General features: G+C 42.1%; 1 protein-coding gene across 2 annotated transcripts in view; it reads left to right on the forward strand.

Annotated features, from left to right (window-relative positions):
- The first annotated feature begins 904 nt into the window (after positions 1-904).
- The window catches only part of col16a1 (collagen, type XVI, alpha 1), a 67,375-nt gene continuing 45,442 nt past the window's right edge, over positions 905-22,837 (forward strand). The window contains exons 1-6 of one of the 2 annotated variants that reach the window (XM_047330059.1): positions 905-1,175; positions 5,461-5,575; positions 14,940-15,008; positions 15,091-15,208; positions 20,781-20,904; positions 21,665-21,946. In XM_047330059.1, the coding sequence (XP_047186015.1) occupies positions 5,500-5,575; positions 14,940-15,008; positions 15,091-15,208; positions 20,781-20,904; positions 21,665-21,946 (669 nt within the window). In that variant the 5' untranslated portion in view covers positions 905-1,175; positions 5,461-5,499. The remainder of the gene's footprint in view (positions 1,176-5,460; positions 5,576-14,939; positions 15,009-15,090; positions 15,209-20,780; positions 20,905-21,664; positions 21,947-22,837) is intronic. The other variant, XM_047330060.1, reaches the window with a different exon arrangement.

Below are 22,837 nucleotides of genomic sequence, written 5' to 3' on the forward strand. Positions count from 1 at the left end.
TGCATCAGGACTGGACAGCTGCGGTGTAAAACTCTTCCTTGTTCCTTTTATAAGCGAGTCAAAGAGGCCTTGCTGGGATTCACCAAGTTGTTGTTGCACCTATACTAAATGCTCTTTACACTTTTTTTCTTTTTACAAGGTGGAAGTTAAATCTAATGAGGGCATGAAAGATAATGGCTTGACAGAGGGCCTGACCTCTCCACAGACGACAGCTATAAATATCTTGAGGATGTGAGCACTCCTCGGTATCCTATCAGGCCACAGCAGCGGTGGAGGATGTATAAATCAAACATAAGTGATATTTACTTACTGACAATGAAGGTGGAATTTATGCAGCTATTAAGACAAACGTGTCTGGATGGGTAGGAGCTGCATCCGAGGCCACTTTATGGATTGGAAGCAATAAAACCCAGTGATAAAACGATGTGTAAGCACTGGATCTCCACTTCAATCAAAGGTAAAATATGATAAGTAAGTTCATTAATTTTGATGGGGTAAATTATTCTCAATAATGAACCAGCAGGGGCCACCATAGTTCAAAGTTTTTTGTCTTGCTTCCATTCCCTTTGTCTGAGGAATGGAAGCAAGTTTGGGGGAGTGAGGAGGAGAGGTTGAGAGAGGGGTGTACAGAGTGAAGGCCCGGAAGATCTCGGTGGAGATATTGGAGATTTGCCCCAAACTAATGTCCCAGCTCTGTGGACGAGGTGATTCCACTAAACTAAAGATTGCACTGGGGGATCTCCCAGAGAGACAGAGAGAGGGAAGGGGGCAGACGGAGGGTGGGAAAGGGGAGTGGGTGTGCTGGGGAGACAGAGAGATAGACACAGGGAAGAAACAGACAGAGGGAGATAAAAAAAAGTTATAAACGACAAAAGCAAAGAAAGAGTGAGGGAGGGAGACTTGGGATTCAGATCGTGCAGCAGCGGTAGAGGGAGGGAGAGAGAGAGAGAGAGGGGAGGGGAAAAGTTGGACACGCACAATCTTGCACAAAGTTTTTTTTTTGTTCCCTTCTCCTTTTCTTTCTTCGTGGAAGAAGCCTCAAGAAATAACAGTCAAGGTGACCAAACAACCCCTACACTGGATTACATGTGATTGAGTTTTCCTTGGATACATACACGAGTTTTGTTTTAAGGATTAATGTGGTCGCAAATTTGTGGATTTATCCGGAGTTGAAGGTAAGACTTTCATGGACTCGTGTGGTCCTGCTGGCGATGCTGGACGTGAAACTGGGAAAGTTCGTTGTGTAAACGTTATGCTGAAACTGTTGCAGAGGGTTTATTGCAAAATGTTTAATCTTGCTTTGGATGGCAATTTACGCATAATAGCCAACGACCAATTGAAAACCAGGAGCTCACTGCAAATTCATCACTGAGCAGACACGCATAGTCCCTGTGGGATTATCATAGTTTGAACAACAGAGCACTGTTATTTAAAGACAATCCCACTTTCTCCCACTGGAAATCATTTAATCTTCTGAGTGGCCTCGGTAGATTATGATAGTATTGTTCTAGTTCTTCTTTGGATTTTTAAACAAAAATTTAAATATGAACAGCCGTCGAAATCATGATTTTCCTAAGACAGGCCATAATATAACACCTAATGTGGCTGCGTTGTTACTCCAAATCTGTGTGCCTTGCATTCAATCCCAGTGTCATGCAAAAGCCCCCAAGCAGCACAGTTTTTTTGTCGGTTTTCTTTTCTACATGGATTCCACTGAAGCGAAGCAATGTCTGCGCGTCACTGATCTGAAAGCTGTATCCAGAACCCCACAACTCCTTTCCTAAACCCGGGGAAGAAAAAGTAAGTGCAGAGGAGGAAACGGCTTGACTGCCATAGACACATCTGCTTTGCTCATTACTCAGCCATCCAATGTTCGCTGGCCTTTGCATCCTGTCAGTACACCCCCCTTCCTAAAAACACCCTAGGGGGTTCTTGAAAGGTCTTTGTGTTTTTACTCTCCCTGGCAAAATTTGGAACAGCTCAATTTTGCATGTATTTACAATCACCCAAGAGCTGCTTCTTGAGAGACATTTCTGATCAGCTCACCTAATTTAATGCCCCACCCCCCGCAGCAACAGGGGGAACATAGCCCAGTCGACATTACAAATGTGTGTCCTTGAATTCAACTAAACATTTAGTGTTGCTCACAACCTTCTGCAGGCTGCACACGCGGCGCGTACATCCTTGCTTCCTGCGTTTTGGGCCTGCAGCAAGTTGTATCATCCACAGTTCGCCTGCAGCAAATTGTGTCATCCACTCGACTCTTTGCTTTTTTTTTTTTTTAGTTCAGCAGTGAAGTGAGCATTGGGCTATCAGAAATTTAAAGTCAGAGAGAGGATAGATCAGCAGGTCATATACCTGCTGTAGGCTGACACAACCGTGCACAGTATTTGTCAAATCCTGGAAAACATGACAGTGTATTGCCTGATGTCAACCGTCAATCTGTCTGTTGGTCTACTAACTTGGTCCAGACTCCAGACTGAAATGTCTTGACAGGTATTGGATTCATTGCCATATAATTTGGGACAGACACTCATCTTCCACTCAAGAATAATTGTGACCTTTGGTGACCCCCTGACTTTCCTTCTAGGGCCAACATGAAAATTTTACTTTGTCCAATATGTTTGTTTGCAACTAAATACTTACTAGATACTTAGATAACTAATGACATTATTACCAGTGTCAACTGCACTTCACGTTTAGTGCTAATTAAAAAATGTCCCAATGCTAACAGGCTATGCTACGTGTTAGCATGTAGCTCAAAGCACCGCTTGGCCTTAGTACAGCCCAAGTATAGTCACTAGCATTATTATTATTGCATTCTGTATCTTTTGTAACACACATATTTGAGTTTGTATATGAATAAATGTATGCATATGTGCCTGCCCACTTATTATGCAAGCCTTCCCAGTTATAGCTGCTTTCAAGTTAAATTCTATTGGAATTCTCCACGTGACCACTAAAAGTGAGAGAGGACTTTCCCTGTTGGATCTGATGTCCCCATAGACCTATAAGGAGAATTTTTTTTCCCAGCCCGCCAAAACCACTCTGTCTGTGATTGTTTGTGTGAGATAGTGCAGGGTAAATTGGAAGCAGATACCCTGTGAGTGAAACGTCTGTCAATCATCTTGCTGCAGTGTGCTGGGAAAGACAGCTGGAAAAGCAGTGGACCCTCATATATTACATGGCTGATACGTTAATGCCAGGTTCTCCCATTTATACAGATACAAAAAAGTGTAAACCATGGGCTGCTGGCTCACTGTTATTTAATCATCCGTGTCTGGGTGGCTAATAAGCAATTCTCTTGTCAAACCATAGAGAGGACATGTTTCATTTAACTCTGTCAGAGCGGGTTCCTCTACAAGGCTTGTGTTGGTGCTGTTGCTCAGTAAGCGATGGCAATGATGATGAAATGTGTGACAGCAAAAATTGCTAAGCACAGAGCACAAATTACATCCTTTGTTATGTAGGGCAGTATCAGTGCCACTTTTGTTCATGTACTGAAGGCATATAAAGTACTGGAACTGATAGCTGTGGTGGGAACAGCTAGAAAATAGGAGATAGGTCTGGACCCAGGACCAAAATGACTCATGGAACTACTGAACAGCTTTCAATCTTAATTTGAGGGAGGTTGTCTTTAAATGAACATAAAGAGTCACAGTCTTGGTGGTCACCACTTCAGTCCGCCAGCACATGTCTGCAATCTGCAGGGATCTTGTGTTGGAAGACTTTCAAATCTGTCATTGTTTTCTCTCCTGTATTGCTCCGTACTCAGTGACCTGATCAGCCAGCTTACCGGGCTCATCGCCAGCCCATCGGCAAGGCCCGGTGGCCTAACCCTGCACTGCCTCGCCTTTATCTGCGCTAGTCAGCTGGGTGGCCATGAAGCTGTGGATGGAGTGCACAGACTAAAGCAGAAAGAGCGACATCCATAGTATTTCATATTAGGAAGCCAATTAAATTGTTTTTGGATTATTGCCAAATGATAATAATAATAATAATAATAATAATAATAATAATGAGTGGTAACTTTTCCTTGCCTGTGTTCTCTGGCCTGTGGAAAGTGTCATGTACTGTGTGAACTTACTAATTAATGTGAAGATGTGGCATGAAGCCTTTAATAATGGCATGACGCCGTCTAAAGTTTAAATTAACTTTCCACCCGTTAAACTCTTCTTGCTTTCTACTTTCACCTTAAATGTGTCCATTGTTGTGTCCAATGATTGTGCGCATGGGTAAATTGTGCCATAGAGTGATTGTACAAGATCTTGCAAAGTTCCTGCCCTTTTATCAAAATAATAACCTGGCACTTTAAGACATACGATAAAAAGAAAAGCCACGACACCTTGAGTCAGCAACCCCCCCTTAAAAAAAACTGAATGCGCAATTCACAATGTGGGGCACGCGAAGCAATCCTCATTATTTCAGAACATAATTTGAAACACTGTCCTCCACCACATTGTCTGTTGGCAGCGCTCTGCAGGCAGTGAGGTCAGTGTGGTATTCACACCATGTCCTTAGCCGGCCAGGAGCACCATATTGTGCAACCCTGGGGGAGTGTGGGGATCATTTCTCCTGGCAGACGGGACAGGTGTGTGTACATAGACACAGTCTGCTCGCCTGGCTGCCTTGAGGGCCCCGCTGTACCTGTAAACACTGCAGAGTTATGGGGTCCTCACACATGCTGAGGGCAAGACCAGGTCAGATGGGATGTGTTTATGCTAGTCGGAGTGGGCGCTGTGTGTATGTGCTTGCATTCCTGTGTGTGTTAATGAATAAGGGGTTATAGAAAAGCCAAGGGACTGTGGAGACAGAATATAATGATTATTTAGTCGTGGCGCGCATATTGATCTATGGTGAGTGTGTGTGTGTGTGGTTGTTGTTAGGCCACGTAGAAGCATCTTGTGCAATACAACCGGCTACGGTGGAATAGTCTCCAGATGTGTTTGTGTTTTTTGGCCCCACTGTCTCTTTGACTCTGGACAAACCAGTCTGCATGTAAATGACTTTACTTTCATGTGCACGTTGCTTTGTTGTCTTGCATATGCAGTATGCGATTGTTTGCAGCAGAGTGTGCTTTATTTTTTCGTGTGGGTATGCCAGCGTATGAAAGAGTACTCTACTTAACATATTCACATCTGTTTGTGTGTGTGTGTGAGTGTGTGCTGCAGCGGCCCAGTCAAAGGCCAACCAGATGGACAGGATAATGACTATGATCACACTTTATAGAGTTACACTTCCTAATGGAGGACATTCTGGTTAATTCATATGCCACTAACAAAGCCCACATCAGACCACGAAATTAACACATCTACTATGACTGACTCATAAATATGCATCAGCATCCATGCATTATGTGCAGCTGTCGTTAAGAGTTAGAGGAATGGGTGTTATGCAGACAGAACACAGCCAGGATTTGACTTTTTTGACTTTCTCTTTTGCTGTTTGTCCATCCATCAGCTGTTGGCTGAGGTGAGACGTCTACGAAGGAGTGAAACCATGTGGCTTCTCTACTCCTCTCTGACTCTGCTGGCCCTCAGCTTCACATCATGTGACACACTGACGTCGGAGCAAGGTGAGTTCGCCTGTTTCCTGCCCCAGTAGTGGCTTTGCATGGTAATTATGTGAAATTAAGAATGAGCAAGATGCCTTTCTTGAACAAAAGGAAGAAAATCAACATTTTGGCAAAGTGATTCAGGTGACAAGATAGAGACCACTCCCATTTATGGTTGTTCTATTTGAAGCCACAGCCAGCAGCTGGTTAGCTTAGCTTAGCATTACTGTAATACCAGAAAGAGATGGAAGAAGCTAGCTTAAGCACACTTAACTTTTTTTAACTTGCTTGCTCCAGTCTGCTTAGTTAAGTTAAGTAGCTGCTGGCTACTAGCTGTATATTTAATAGACAGATAAGGGAGTGGTATATATTCTCTTGGTTACTATTACCACAGAAATATGATATAAGATAAGATTGAATTTGTTCCAAAATGAATGGAATAAATTAAATTGCATAATTTTATGTTATTTAAAATTAAATAATTACATTAGCCTACTTCAGAATCCTCTGTGGAGCACTGTATGGATCAAACATTACTGCTTCCTGACACAAAAGCTTTGAATAAAATCCCAAGAAAAATGCTCGCAAACAACTTCTTCTTAGAACGGTCCTCACATCTTCATTTAATGATTAAAAAAAAATAGTAAAGCAAAATGCCTTCTGGGACTCAAGCAATACTTTTGTGAGTTGAACGTTTTTTTTGTTTGATTTTCAAGTTTTAGTATGCCTGTCCAACTCATCATGCTTTAGAAACCCATCTGCGTTTGACATAAGTGTGTCCATCTGTGTGTGTGTGTCCTGTCCGTGTGACGGAACCCAAGGTTACCATGAAAATGGAGCATAAATTATAGCCTATGTGCATGTAAATGCTGGTAGCTACTGGTGGCTGTGTGGTTAGGCTGTTGCAAGGAGGCGTGTGTGTTTACCATGTGCGGTTGTGTTCCTCTTCATGAGCCATCAATCATACAAGCCTTTATTCTTTTGCACAGCAGAAAGATTTAATTTTAGATTGTCTATGTGACACTGCAAGAAGGTTGAGACGCTACCTTATTTGTCTATTGGTGCGTTGTAGAATAGGTTATGTGTATCCAGGTGTGTGTGTGTGTGTGTGTGTGTGTGTGTGTGTGTGTGTGTGTTACAGAAACAGGCAAACCAAGAAATCAAGAGGCAGAGAGAGGTGAAAAGAAATCTCTTGTATTGTCTTATTTGATGTTTTTTGATTTTGTTGTCATTCTCCTTAATCACATAGTTAGTGTATTCTCAGGGGCCAGCTCTGCAATATGACTTGGGGGCTGAGAAATCCTCCATAGCTTGTGGAGCTCTGAAGGGAGCTTTGTCAATGAGGGGTTCCCTCTTGGGAGAGCCTTTTCAAAGCTTTTCAGATGAGACTGAGTCAGCGTGCAGCTCCCCTGAGTCCTCTAACCCGGTGGTTGGAAGAAACTGCTTTCTCAAGTGCAGCTATAACACTTTTTTTCCCGCAACCGCACGCACGCACGCACTCACACACACACACACTATCACTATTCCTCTGACTCAACCAAATCTGTACTTACTGGTAATTTGCTGACATTACAGCAGAGGAGCAGGTTTAAGTAAAACTAGTGTTGAAGAGTCGAGTTGGGCGATTGCACTGCAGTTATGCAGCGTATCAGCCACAGAGACTAGTCCCTATAGTTAAATCAAAATGGTGAAAGGCCCTGCCTTTTGTAGTGCAAGTGTTGCTGATATGGGTGTTTTTGTGGACATCAGACCCTGTAGTCTGAAGTAATGGATTTATGTATTGATTTGTTTTGACTCAGGTTTTCTACTGTCTGTATTTGAGCTGAGCTGTATGATTTCTAGTGCCAATGGTTATCAGTAAAATGCTCATTTAAACGATACAGAAGTTAGAGTATCTGTTTCTGCTGCAGGCAGCAGCAAAAACAGATACAGTGTAGTCAGAAATGATTCAGATCGATTCACTTTTTAAAAATTTTGGTATGTTGCAGCCTTTTGCTGAAGTTGTTAAGATATTTTATCCTATCCTGAAAAAGGTCAAATAAAATGTTTTAATTGTTTGAAAATTTATTCAAAAAGGAAAAAGTGAAATATCACAAGTATTCAGACCCCTTTTTAATGACACTTGAAATGTAGCTCAGGAGCCCCCCACTACTGATTATCTTTGACATGTTTTGACACCTTGGGAGTCTACCTGTGATAAATCCAATGAATTTGATATGGTTTGGAAAGAAACTCACCTGTCTTCACAAGGTCCCATTATTTGAGATCTGAAAATGCATATCAGAGCAGAAACCAAGCCATGATGTTGAAGAGTCTGCCTCCAGAGCTCAGAAACAGGATTGTGTCAAGGTACAGGAAGGTTTAATGAAGGTAAGAAAATGACTTTGCCACATTTAGGGTTCCCAAGAGCACAGTGGCCTGCATCCATCCATCCATTCATCCTTCCATTATCCATTATCCATATTCTACTAGAGGTCGTTGGGGGGGCTGAAGCCAATCCCAGTGGACACTGTGTGAGGGGTGAGGAACACTCTGGACAGGTGCCAACTAATCACAGAGCCAACATACAAAGACAAACAACCATTCACACTCACTGTCAATTTAGAGTCTCCAATTAACCTTACCCCAATCTGCATGGTTCTGGACTGTGGGAGGATGCAGGAGTACCCTGAGAGAACCCACACAGACCCATACCAGCTCCACACAGAAAGGTCCACGTTCGAACCAGGATTCGAGAACGTTCTTCCTGTGAGGCGACAGTTCTAACCTGCAGCCCACAGTGGCCTCCATGATTCTTAAATGAAATACGTTTGAAACAACCAGGGCTCTCCCAAGAGCTAGCCACCCGGTCAAACTAAGCAATCTGGTAACAGAGGTAACCAAGAACATGATGGTCACTTTGCCTGATCTCAGGGGATCCTGTTTGAAGCACCTTAAGGACTCTCAGATTGATTATCTGTGGAGAGTCTCATTCATCCAGGTCATAGTTATCCAAAGGCGTTTAATCAGCGGCAACCAAACTCGGTTGGAGATTTCTCTACCAAGAGGTGTTTTCACTAAACTGAAGAAGTAGCTCCTGATTAGACCCCTTTGGATGACTCTCACACTTTGAGAAATGACATTCTTGAGTTCTCAGAGTTTGACCTTGATTTCAAGTTTCAGCCAAGCTGTGAAGCAAGATGGTGTAAGGATCATGCTGTGGGAGTGCTTTTTAGCAGCATTGACAGGGAGACTGGTCAGTTTTGAGGGAAATCTGAATGAAGGAAAGTTATGACATATCCTTAGTCAAAACCTGGTCCAGATTAAAGTTCACCTTACAACAGGACAATGATGTTAATGTCCTAGCCATTCAATTGGAATTGTGTATATTTCCATGTGACAATATTAAATCCAATTTTGCTCTGTTTTGGTCTCACCTGCACCTGTTAAAAACATCTGGTTCTTTATATTCACCAGCTAGTCACTAACCTTGACTCTCTGCTGTTTGGTGTAGGGCGGGTAGTGTATAGTGGGTTTGTCAGAGGTATTTAGTTTATAACAGTTGCAGACTGTTGGGCCCTGAAACTGAACAAAAACACTAAAGTTACTGGTCAGAAAACCAATCACTAAAAAGCTAATGTGAAATGCAGAATCCGGTGATACTTTTGAGATTGTTACCATAAACAACCCATATCACATTAAATGAATAGTAGTGGTTTAATCAATTGTTACGAAGTATAAGAATAGCTGATATGTGAAGGAGATAATACAATGCAATTTTTGCCGTTTAGATTATTGTGACAGTTTATAGAAGGCAGTGCCTGAAAAACAATGGAAAGACATGAACTTAAGCAAAACAGTTCAACTTGTAACTTCCTCAGGGGTGCTACTTCATGAATGAACCTGTCCCATGATATCTCTACTCTCCACGGAAAAAATGCGTTTCTGGAGCAATAACTTTGAGCATTAACTCACTATTTCAGAATGTAGTCTTGATTCCTATCTCAAGAAGCATAGACAGAAAGTAGATTATCCGATCTGGTCTATTGAAGCCTCACCAACCAATATGTATATGGACAGTTTGCACACAAACACACACAGTGCCAAAAACTTTGTCAAATAGCACAATCTCTGTTTAGAAGAGTGCAGACTTCTGGATGTCCTGTCTTCATTTATTGCTATGAAAATCTTGTAAATGTGCACGTCATTAACCCAGTCTGTGCCTGTGTGCTCGTGAGAGTGTATTGAATGTGGGCCAGAGGCCTACAAGGGAAAAAATGAGTGAGCTCATCCCCCTGTCAGTGCAGCATTTTAAGTCTTTCCACTCTGTACTGCAGTTTTATCTCTGTAAAACCACCAGGAATGTGCTCTCTTGTCTGTCTCATTTGGCCAAGAGGGCAACTGAGACACACACTCTGTCCCTGTCTCCTTCTCTCCTTCCTTTAATCACCGTTTCAGTTTGGCATTCAACCCCAATCCCCAATTTAAAAACCAGATAGGTTACATTGAATCATTGCATTGAATCATCAAGCCAGCATGCCCCTCTCCTTCCCTCATGTTCCATGTATTTAACAGCTCCTGGATCTAGAAGACTTTCCTTCAAAGTCAGACTTTGTGCTGATCAGCAGACCAGTCCAATTATATTGGAATGCCGAACAACTACCACACGTGCTCTTATCACACACCACACACTCTGACACCATGAGTCCCCTTCTGACCTCTTCTCCCAAATGAAAGCACTCTGCCAAGTGTTTGCTGCCACGAAAACAGAATTAAAACTCAGAGGCAGTTGGTTTTGGTAAACTCACTGGCCACTACTAGACACTCTGAGATAGGACTATTGATTTATAAAACTTCTAAAGTTTGTCAAATATCCACTCACAATGCAAAAAGGTCACACATTACTTATTGCAGATGGGATATTTCAGTTGGTCGATTGCACATATACAGTGTGTCACAACAAATGCCTAAGTGGTGTATCGATGTGTAGTCATTGGCCTAAACTTATATATGAGTTGCCTTACTTTCTGTGTACTGAAACCTTTAATCAAATCATCCAGATGTGTCCTTGTGTGACACCATTTACTTGTTTACTATCCAAGTTAAGTGTTAGTCTGCATGCATGAATAAGTAGTGTTTTATTTCTCTAAAGACCTCAAATTTCCTGAATTTTTATGTTTGGCAAGATGGGGACTTGAGAGAGCACACACAGCAGTGTGCTGCATGGCTGCCAGTCTAGTATCATTACCTGCTTTGGCAAGACTCGAACACAACCCATCAAAGAGGAAATGAACCCAGCCAAGACCATCCAATCTCTTTACGGCTACATGCAGCTACTAGCGGGATGCTGGAGTGACAGTCATACTTTGTGCTAATTAGCTTGTCAACAAGCAAATGTGTTGCTTTGATCTCAGCTTGAGAGGAAATGGGTTCAAGTTCTGCAGCGTGTCCTCTGCCAAAGAGCATGAGTACGCAACAGTCCACTAAAATATCCATCCACTGAGCTACTGTATGTAGAAATTGCTTGGTTTACCCACAAGCATGATAAAAACCCAGATGCATTACCAAGAAGACACAGCATTAAACTTTAACTCACACATTGTTCACAAGTAGATATACCAATACTGTATGTAAACCATTATTTTTGGTGTCCATCAGAGTGTTATAACTGTTTTCAGAACAGAAGTTCAGCTTTTATTAGGTTCTGCTGTAGCTTAGCTCAACATCATCATCCTCACATCCTTTGTCATCTTCTGCTAAGTTTCGCAAACCTCATTCCTTGTTCACGCATTGGATTGAACAAGTTAAGCATGTCCATATTTCAATCAGCTCTTTTCTGATGTTGTAGTTCGCGTCAGTAGTTACCAAGTAAGTGTTTCCTGTGCATCTTTTTTTGTGATTCAAATTGCTGTTGCTTCTTAAAGCTGCATGCATCAATATATTTATTAACAAAGGTTCAAATGAAACTATGTCATGTTAGCGGGATTTGTTGTACTGATGAGGCAATGGAAGTTATTATCAGACTCTTACTCTCTGTGAAACATTTTAGCATCTTTTAGCTTATTGTTTTGGTTTTTTGGCCCACAGCTTTTGCTCTGTTGGTACTACTGTACTGGGTGGCTGTGGCTCAAGGGATAGAGATTGCGATCCCAGCTTCCATAATGTTATAGCTTGTTATGCCAAAGATTTATTTTTTGCCAACTTACTGAGGAATGTTGAGCCACACATGCCAAGTGCAGCTCAGACTGATGAAAGCTGAGCCATCTAATGTAAAACATGAGCTTGACAATCTGTCTGAAATGGCAACTTGAAAAATGACAGAATATATTTGGAATAGATGTTGCCCCTCATGACTTAATTTCTTTAGCTTTGACTAGAATGACAAAAAAAATAGCCTCAAGGGTGATAGTCTGGAAGTTGAGGGCATGTGCTTTTCCTCAAGTAACATAACTACCCATTCGATTTCTTCACGCTCTCGCCCTCTTCTGTCCTCTTTCCCTCCTCACTCCACCTTTTTCTTTCTAACATTGCTGCCCACTTGCCTCCAGCCACGATCTCTATATTCCTGACAAAGCCTTCATCTTGATTCTGTCTGATGGAAATGGGGCTGTGATGAAAAATGAAGCAGCGCTGAAAGCTAGACCTTTATGATCTCTTGACTTCATGAAAAAGAAAGATAGAAAAAATGTATGGAGATAAGCTCTGGTGTGTTTGTGTGTGTGTGTGTGTGTGTGTGATTTAAAATGCAGGCTGTCTTTGAGGCTGCACAGAGTGTATTTTGAGCAAAGTTAGGAGATAAAGTTTCAGTATGGACCAGTCCAGTTATACAGTATGTGTGAGAGTGTGTGTACTGTATGTGTGTGTGTGTGTGTGTGTGTGTGTGTGTGTGTGTGTGTGTGTGTTTGTGTGAGAGAGGGCGAGGGGTGTGTTTGAAAAGGATGTGAGACAGAATGATATCACAGTGCTCAGAAGACTATAAACTTATGATTGATATTTTCTGTTCTCTACCTTCTTCAGAAGTCACATTCAATTCAAGCCATCTATGTGACTTTTCATCCTCTCGTGTTTCTCTCAGCTTCCCACATCACTGTTTGACATCACAAAGAATTTCTCAGCAACTTCATTATGCTGAATCACAGAAGACACAAAACCGTCGTTCAAAATGCATTATTATTTTTTATTATATAAGAAAACTTTTTCTTCAGACTTGTGTCTTCTTTAAATAAATAGTAATAAGGGCGCATATCTCATTACAACTTACGGAAGGAACACAAGCATGGAATTTTCTGGACTTGACATAAAAAATATATCACCAACATATTTCAAATTATCTGAATAGACAAAGCCATCGATTTTAACTTAAAATATATATGCATGAATCACTTTTAGGGCCATCTACTATACATAATAACCAATTTTGCTGATCCACACATCCACAAATGCAGTACCATTCACTCTCTGAAAATAGGCGTAGTGGTATAATGTGCCAATCTTCAGTAACTGTGTGGCTGGCACATGATGAGCAATAATATAACTTACATAACTATTACACTGGAGGGTATTTGACCTCATTATTATTATCCATTATCCATTATGATTATCCATGAAGGCTGTAATGGTGCGTTCACACTGGATGCAAAGCGGATTTTCGGGAGTTTGGTCGATCTAATGAAGAAGTTGTTTGCTGCAACATTTTGCTTATTCGCGTCGTTGGTATGAACAACGGAAGCATTTGCCCGTTCTTCCTTTCCCTCTCCCACAAACCTTCTCTGAACAGACACAGACACACACACACGCGTCTAGTCGTGTGTTTGCATTGACTTTGTATGTAATCTAGTGGCGGCAACAATTTGTGTCGCGTCCGGTGTGAACGCACCATAAAGCTGGATTTATGCTCAAAGCGTTGCATCGGTCCGCTTGCACAGTGGCTGTGAGGTCAGCGCTGGGCAAAAAGAGTTTATACTTAGGCTGCAGGCGCGCCTGACATAGTGCAGTCTTCCCCCTAAACAAAAGGTGTCGCTGCTGACAAAAGACTATATACACTGCCAGAATCGCCACAAGAAGAAGAAGGAGGCGTCACGCACCATAGCAACAGCGACAGAGCAGATGTTGGGACTGGGATTTGTTTGTTTGCTTTCAGAAGAGCGACGTAAAAGAAAAATATGGTCTTTTTGTCCTTTGAACGACGGCAGATATGTCAGGGGCGAATTCAGTGTCCTAGTGACACCCTTCCCTCATTATCCCTGAACAACACTGTCCGGCTCTAGCTTTCTACTATCATATTAAAAGGAATACACACGTCTCTCCTGAGCACTCATTCGAGAACATTATCACCTGAACATTCCTCAGCATTCAGAACGTAATACCACCCAGAACAGGTGACATTAGCAGTCATTTACTATTCAATAGCATCAATAGGAAATTGGAACTTTGGGCCTTATATGCTTAACTCTTAAACTTCAACTGTGGCATTATGCTGTGATTTTACCATCTGTGAATCTTTCCCTTATTGACGGATCATAATTGCCTCTACAGGCGGACTGTTTGCTGAGTTTTACCTCCAGCTCGTCCATTGCGCCAATGCTCCAGACAAGTTACATTAAATTGGAGGAGCACGACCTCGAGAAACGGCACCAATGCGCACGCGGCGCCCCCGGGAGTTACGTCAATTTGACGTCAACATCGCCCGTTAGACGGACCGATGTGTCAAGCATAAATACAGCTTAAGGAGAGGGGCCTGGTTTGTGTCATCCACAGTATAGCTTCTCAATTTTTCATTATACTGGTTAGCGCGGTTTCTCCTGCTTCAGTAAAAAAAACACTTTTTGAGAAGCAGTACCCATGTACAGTATGCCTGTCCTGGGGCTGTGGTCTTTGGCCCCAAAGAGATCAATTTACTTGAGATCTGAGTGATTCACAGGGTTCCGTGTCTACCTGTACTAACCGCCCCCCCTCTCTGTATTCAGGCAGGCCGCTCTGACAGGCAGCACTTTTCTCTGTAACCTCCCTTGACAGGGTGAGAACATATCCATCAAACGTAGGCTACTGCGACAGACAAGCTTGGTGCGAGACAACCTGTTTGACGAGGCTGTGTTCCCCTCTCTCCACAGCTTTGCCCTCATTTTATCTTTCTTTTTCTGTTTTACACTTCTTCTTTTTTTTTTACTCTTTCAACTCCACTCCACTAGATCAATATTTCTGTTACTCTCAGATGTAAGTAGCCTAGTGTATGTTTGAATTTGCTGGTCCTCTCACACTATGTCCATTTCACCTGGTATTAAATGTGAAAGGTTACATGCTACATGCTGATTACCTCTTTGAAGATGTACAGGACAATTCAGGGTTTTTTACTGTTTACACACCTACTTTTTCATTAACCCCCTGTGCCATCTATTTGTCTCTGCAGATGAACAATGCCCGTCCTTACAAGTGGATGAGTGGAAGTTTCAGCAGACGACCAGGCACAACATCACTGGTGAACAGACAAACTTAAGCAGGCCCACATCCTTCTCTGAGTTTTATTTATGTGGGTGCTGATGAATGCCATTTGTTGTCAGGTTTTAATCTGGTGAGGCAGTTCTCCCTGCTCAAGAGTCCAGATGTCAAGAAGATCCGCAACCAACGAGGAACCGTCATCCTTCGCCTGGGCAAGACAGCACTCCTACGCCCCACCGAGTGAGTTTACTGTACAACTCTCCGACACCACGTGCAGTTCCTACATACAAACACATTGTTTGCAGCTTTAGGAAGTAGAGGATGGATTGCAGGAAGGGAAATAAAGTGACTCTTCTGCTGGATATCCAAGATTCCTGGAGGCTTATGTCGACAGTCTCTTTTCATGCCTTGTACAAAGAGCGCCTGAACACCCTACGGCGAAGCAGCCTCTGAACTCTCACTCTTCACTCTCACTCTTCACTCTCGTCTACTAGCTGTAAAAAGAGTACACTTGGCAAACCATACACCATGGGTCAATCTCTGATTACATTTCCAGAAATCCCACTTAATTTCTTCCACCACGGACACTCGCTTGTAAAACTGAACTGTAACAGCCTTTGGTTTTCCGGCTTTGACCGCAAATACTTGTTCTAGCTAACTTAATTAAAAGTCTGTCATATTTACTTGTGTGCAATCTCTAGGAGTGATGCCTGAATTAGTGGGCATGATGCGGTTGTTTGTATTAAAAAATGAATAAGGCAAAGAGAATGATTTTTATTGCTGCAGTTGAGAGCCCAACTTGTTCTGAACTTATTTCTGGGCGAAGCTAGATCAACAGCCGTATAACCCAGCAATGCACCACTTTCTCACTCATGGTTTTGCAGTATGACATGGTGTAATTATGCTTTACTGGATTTGCATGTTGTTATAACACAGTAGTTGGGTGTAGATTGTGTTTAGCACCGCGTGACAAGTGCTTATTAGGGTTATGTGCTGGCTGTTTTTCCAGTCCTCTTTTTGATGTCGTTTTTCTCTTTCAGCTCTTGTGAATTATAACGGGTTTTCAGGCGGCTGAGCTTCTTTCAACCCACCGATTAAGCAGTTTTTCAGAACTTGCCAATTGGGTCAGCCTGGAGTATTTTATCACTTTGTCCACTGCTGTGCGCTCCTCTCGCTTGAAGGCCCGATAAATCTGTCTACAAAACACTCTTTTTGGTAGACGTTTTGTTCTAAATGTGTCACATGTATTGTTTGTCACAGGCTCAGTGTAGTTGTTCTTAGGAAAACGGGGGGAGAAGAGGACTCTAAAAGCTGTCACTTCTCAGGAAATCACATATCTTTTGAACCAGAGAGGAATTTTTTGTTTAGCCTCTAACCGTACCGAGAGAGGACGGGAACACCATTCTCTATTTCTTCTCTGATGCTGGTTTGGGATTTTGTTAGGTGCGGTGTTTATTGAAATTTTTATACCAATGAGAGCTTTGCTGTCAGTTTTATTAGTAAATGATACCACCTGGGTGAATAATCAATGTTAGCACATCAGCCCTGCCTGTAGGCTGCCTTCCGTTTTTCTTCTGTCTATACATAGAACTCCATGTCATACAAACAAAATCAGATGAGAAGCTTACTTTTTGGCCTTTGCCTGCTCTCCGTTGCCTTCTTGCATCACCGAAAATCCAAGTGGAATGTCTATCAGCATCATTTAGTCGTAATGCTCCTATTCGCCTTAAGTGAAAAAATTGCATGTGCGGTTGTGTTTCAGGCATTTAGAAAAGAAGAGTGTAGGCGGAGAACAGATGGGGGATTAAGGGATATCCTGGTGAGGGAACAAGGGTTAAAGGTTCAAATCTAGGCAATAAGCGAATGCATCAGAACAAACCCTCAGGCTTGTTCTTTGACATTTTCTGTTTAAGTGTATGTGTGCTTGGCTTTTTATGGATGTGCGTGCTTTATTTGTGTATGTCAGCATATGCATGTACTTCTTTAGTTAAATTGGTATGCGCATGTATGTACAGAATATGTGTGTTTGCAGCAGCACTTTCTCAGTTCCAGAGTATATACTGTATATCTGAAACTGCATAATGGCTCACCCCTCCACTATGTGCTTCCTGTCACTCATGCAGCTTTTTAATTCGGCGCCAGTGAGGCTGACTGAAGTGTGATATGTGTATACAGTAATTGGAAAGCACTGTAATAGGAAAACAGTGTTTTGCTTTGTATCAGAAGCTAATCCATTCAGATAATCCAAGCTAACACAGTGACAGCAAGATGAAGCTACTTGTCCCTCGGCCTGTCTCAGTTGTCTGCGTTCTGTTATGAAGTGATCACCAGTTGTAGCTGGTCACATACATTTTCATTTCAGCAAGATATGATTTGATGGTCTGTTTCTTTCATGAAACCGCTACGGCGTGTAGAAGAGAGAGTCATGGAATGAGGCCAAAATCACGACTCTTTTGAATGGCCGAAGTAAATTGCATTACGTGAATTTAATTGTCACATAGCAATAGTGGCACAATTTAGATTTATTTTACATTGAAGCATTTTGCTGCTGCTATTCCTCTCAAATTATTGATAACCACAACTTGTATAAAAGAAAAGAATTATATAAAATATCAACAAAATTATCAGCAAATGAAGGAACACAACGGTGAAGGCTTTGGTGCCTTTAAACAACCACGGAAGAGTCATAACAAAGCAAAGGGTGAATTTTAAAAAAGCTTCAGAGATAGCAATTTTATTTTTAGAGAGAGCGTAGATAGGGGATATGACATCTAAAGAGGGTTGATTAGTAATCTGACTAATGTGGAATTTGTGGAACAGCTAGCAAGCCTGTCTAAGCTCATCAGCATCAGCTATATAAATGCTGTTTTTGGTCTGTGATTTTGTATATTTTATGTCCACCTTTATCGACATAGATGTTTTTTTTAGCATATTGCTGATGCAGCATTAATGAATGCTATAGTTTCTGATTCAAACTTTGTTTGACAATGTCTGTGGATGAGTGTTTTTGAAGATATCGGGTACTTTTATGGTGCGTTCACACCGGATGCGACGCAATTTTTTTGTGCGGGTAGATTACATACAAAGGCAATGCAAAGACGTGTCTAGATGTGGATTTTGCATCATTGAATCGTGCGATGCGAATGGCAAGCGTAGCGCGACTCAGTGCGTAGACCCGAGGTATTATTTGTGTGACGCAAGGACGCGATAGCCAATTAGCATTGAGATCCTCCCTCCGTCACTGTCGTCAGATGGCCTGTCATTGTATCAGGAATGGAGGGTCACTTGCCGCTGTGTGTAGGGAGCCGACCGGGTTGCTGTTTGTATCGTGACGGGGTGAAGTAAGGGAGTGCTCGGTTGAAAGTGAACGATGAAGTTGGACACTAGCTTTAGCCCCTGTTAACACCACCGCTTTGTGTGGCTTTTCGGCAGTTTGTCGGAGAAAATGGAAGGAAGAATGGGCAACTAATAGCGCAAATGTTGCAAATAAGCACAAATGATTGCTTGCGACCAACCTTGTGCGAGTGTCCGGTGTGACCGCGCCATTAGTCAAATGCTCGTTCATTAGCGACAGCCTTGGTTGTTTTTGCAAAAGTGCGGCAAGTTTCCTGCCGGGGAGGGAGGGGATCCAGACCGTATACAGGCAGAGCAAATTTGAATGAGTTCCCAGAATTCATCTGGGTCCCAGGCTAGTATACGGAGAACCAGTTCTAATGACTTTGGTGGGACCCTTTCAGGAGGCTATGCTTTTTGACTTGAATCGAAAGGTTTGACCTCAAGTTTGGAAACTGGCAACACTAACACTAACATTGCCTTCAGCCTAAGGTGTGCTAATTTATATCTAGTTTGCAAAAGTTAGCAGGCCAATATAGTAAACTAAGATGGTGACATAAACATGTTAGCTGCCGTACAGCATGCTGATATTAGCATGAGCTCAATCAAGCTAGAAAGGATGTTAACTCTTATTATTGGGCAATTTAGAAATTGTACTTGAAATCAGCAACTAAAGACTTTAATCAGAGGACTAAATTACAATAATTCAATACTATTTGATATAGGGTTTTTTTTAAATTTTTACAATTTTCACTTAATAGGGTGATACCCAAAGTGTATTTTTTTTTTAAGATTTTGCTGTCTGCTAAGTTCATTTTCTTTGTAAAGTTGTAACATATTGTTTAGAATACTAAAAATCAAAGATAGTTTGGGATAGACTGCCTCTTCCCTGAATCCCACACAGTGCAGGACAAGAGAACCTACACCTCTCCAGGTGCTATTCCCATCTTAACCCAGATCTGCTTTTTCAACACTAGATTTCCTCTCCTATTCTTCCTGTGCCTCTTTGGCTTGCACCGACTTTCTTCCTTCTCTCCTTGTACTTCTCCTGAAGTACAAGTGACTTTCTCTCAGAGTTGAGAGAGGCTAGATTTGAATCTGTCTGGTGAATACTGAGTGTTTCACAGTGCAGTATCTCCCCATTGTATATTTGTGTCGGTGGGGGTGGGTGTTGTAAAATGTAAAAGGGCAAGTTACTGTGAGTTACTTTCAACTTAAAAGTCAATAGTTTGTAAGTGGTTTTGTGCCCTGCAGCTCATGCCACTAATTGAAAGCACAACTCAATTTTCAAAATTGGTGTCTCTCTTTCTTTCTGTTTTTTCGCCACGTCTCTCTTTTTTGTAGAGACTTTCTCTGCATACTTTAAAATGGATGATCCATCCAGTCATAGCTAATAGCAAGCTCTCATGCATTTTTACATAATACCTACAATGTCTTGGTCCCTCTCCACACTCCCTTCTTTCTCCCGCTCTATCTTTCCTTTTATTTATCTCTCTCTCCTGGTCTACTGGTTCAATGTTTTCTCTTTCTCACCTTTTCTCTTGCTCATCCTCTCTTTGTTTTGACATCCTGTAGTTGGCTGTTTTCCCTTGGATCTTCCCTCAGTCATAAATCACTGTCACCCCACTTCTAGGGGTGGGAAACCAGCTGCCAGCATCAACAATTAGGTGTGTGTGTCTGTGTGTGCGTGTGTGTGTGTGTGTGTGTGTGTGTGTGTGTGTGCGCGCGAGGGTGCGTGTGTGTACGCGAAGAGAGAAATAAATAATTAGAGCAAGAGAGATTATTTCAAAGTGCTCTTCATCTCAGTAAGCATGCATTCCACTGGTCTTGTTTGTGAACCCTTCATCTCTCAATACATCTGCACATGCAGTGAATATCTGTGTGCTTAGATGCCCTTGACCAAAGCTGAGGGATGAGGCTTGCCGGACCGTATCTGCTATGAAAATGAATGCCAGTGGGTTACACACAGCGAGTGTTGCATTGCATTGCTGGCTGTTGTTGTCAAAAAATGTGGTGGAAAAGGGGAAATGAAAAAAAAAAATAGTAAAAGAGAAAACATATAAAGAATATAAAAATGCTCACATTGGAGTGTAGAAGCAGACAAACACACTTTAGATGACTTTGTCACTGCACTAATATGGACATAAGAAACAATAATGTGAACCTAAAATTTACCTTAAGTTGCCAAAAGCTTAATTAGTCTCTTGCTATGGTTTTCTGTTTATGTAAAGAAATACTGTAACCCACAATACACATGTGGGTGGTGTCCACATGTACGTGTCTTATGACTATAGCCTCTCTTTCTTGAGGTCTGATAATGAACTAAGAAGGTGAAAATGCTCCGTAGAGCTGAAGGGAACTGCATAGTTGGATGATAATTCTCTGTGAGTTTGTCAAAGGTAGTTATGTAATCACAAATGCTGACAATTGCTGCTTTTAATGTTTTCTTCCCTGACCATTGTGAACTTCTGTGTTGCAGTCAGGTGTTTCCACATGGCCTACCTGAGGAGTTCACCTTGATCTTCACCCTGGCTTTAAAGAAGGCTGCCCTGAGGGACACCGCCTACCTCTTCCAGATATCTGATCAGCAGGGATACCCACAGGTGCACCTCATTCTCTGTTGCCACACTGTCTGGCATCTTTTTCACTCTACCTCCCATATAGTGTTCCCACCTTCCCTCTACTCTCTTCCTTGGTCTCTCACCTTTTATTTATCACACTTTTTGTCTATTCCTTCTCGCTGCTGCCTCTCACCTCTCTTTTGCATTGTCATCCACATCCCCCTTGATTTCTTCTCACTTGTGACACCTTTTCAATGCTCTCCCCCTTTTCATCCCACGCGTCTTTTGTCCTCTCTTATTCTTCATCCGGTCTCTCGCTCGCTGTCTCGCCATCGCTCCTCCCTCAATCATCTTCTGCTCTCCTCTTTCATTCACCTTCATTGTTATTCATGTGTGTTCCATGATGAAGCACTGGAGTCCCACAGAGTCCCCATAATCACTTCAAGTCTGTGACCAGATTTAAAAACTCAATGTGTATGATGGATGGAGCCCAAGCTGCCTCATTAGGAGTGATTGATTGGCTGTTCTGTGTACGTGTGTAATTAATATGTCTCTTCCTTTACCTCATCTGTGCTGCCGTGTTCGACAGCTTTGTTAGGGGGTCGTAGCATGTACATATTACTCTTTGCTGAAGGATTAGACTTCCAGTCGGACATCTTCAGATACAGTACATTTTCATATTCACTAGCCTGAGCTAACTAACCAGCATTCTGGACATACTGTCGTTAGATTAGCATTTCTGCATATTCAAACATTTCTTTTCTCCCACCTTTTCAACCCCGAATCTCTGCACAAAATACAGCTCTCTGTAGACCTCAGTGGCCCAGATGGCACCCTGTCCCTGCGAGCCAAAGGGCTAGACCCTGATGCTGACCTGGTGAACTGCGTTTTCACTGGGGTGGGGGTGGAGGCCCTGATGGACCTGCGCTGGCACAAGGTGGCCCTCAGCGTGCAACAAGGGGCTGCCACCCTCCACGTTGACTGCAGCTCCACTGAGACCAAACCCCTGGAGCCCCGTGGAACTCTGCCCTCTGATGGACACACTCTGCTAGGCATTCGGGCCTCTGATGCTGGGCCTGTGCAGGTATTGCAGTAGTTATAATAATTATAATTATAATAATAATAATAATACATTTATTTAGAAACAAAGTTTTGAGAAACAAGTTTTAAGACGTGAAATGCCAAAAGATACTCTACATTTTCTAGTTCCTGAGATGCAAGTCAAGCCTGACATTGATGGCTTGGACCGGAGTGAAGATAATTCCCTCTACAATCTACATAATAGTCATTGATTGTTTATTGTAAAAATGAACAATCACTTTCCATCTAGTGCTTTCCCACTTTTTCAAAGGGTCTGTTTACATTGAGTAGTGGAAGGTGTAAAACATAGACCTTTAGCTGTTTTCAGACATGAACTCTGGAAAATGCCCATTTATTTGTGCCTGGACATTTCCGGAGTTTGTCATTCACATATCATGAGCGCAGCAGTAGGTCGTCTGAGTCAGACGCATTCACACCAACAGGAACATTTCTGGAACATTCAGTGGCATCTGGGCAGATCATGCAGAAGGCAGGACATGACGATAATTCCCCAACAGAAAGCAGTGTTTTGTTTACAGTCATCAAAATGCCCATTCAACGCTCACCGTGAATCTGACAGAGATTTCCCTGCCTTATACCCACATGGGATCATGGGCATTTTCCAGAAAGTTTACAAGGGGGCTGTTCAGAGGAACTTTTGAAGACATTTGTGTTCTCACATACAGCTCCTCTAGAACATTTCTGGAAAATGTCTGGACTTCAATTCATGCCTGAAAGTAGCTTTTGATGTGTGCGTTTTCAGTGCTATGAGATAGATTGGGATTTTTAGAAACGCTGTCCCTATTCACAATATAAATAATTGATTAGTTGTTTTTTCTTTTCTTTTTCTTTAAGTATTTCATAAAAAATGGAAGCTATAATTAAAACTCTTTAA

This window comes from Scophthalmus maximus, chromosome 22 (assembly GCF_022379125.1).
Source record: "Scophthalmus maximus strain ysfricsl-2021 chromosome 22, ASM2237912v1, whole genome shotgun sequence".
Classification (NCBI taxonomy): Eukaryota; Metazoa; Chordata; class Actinopteri; order Pleuronectiformes; family Scophthalmidae; genus Scophthalmus; species Scophthalmus maximus.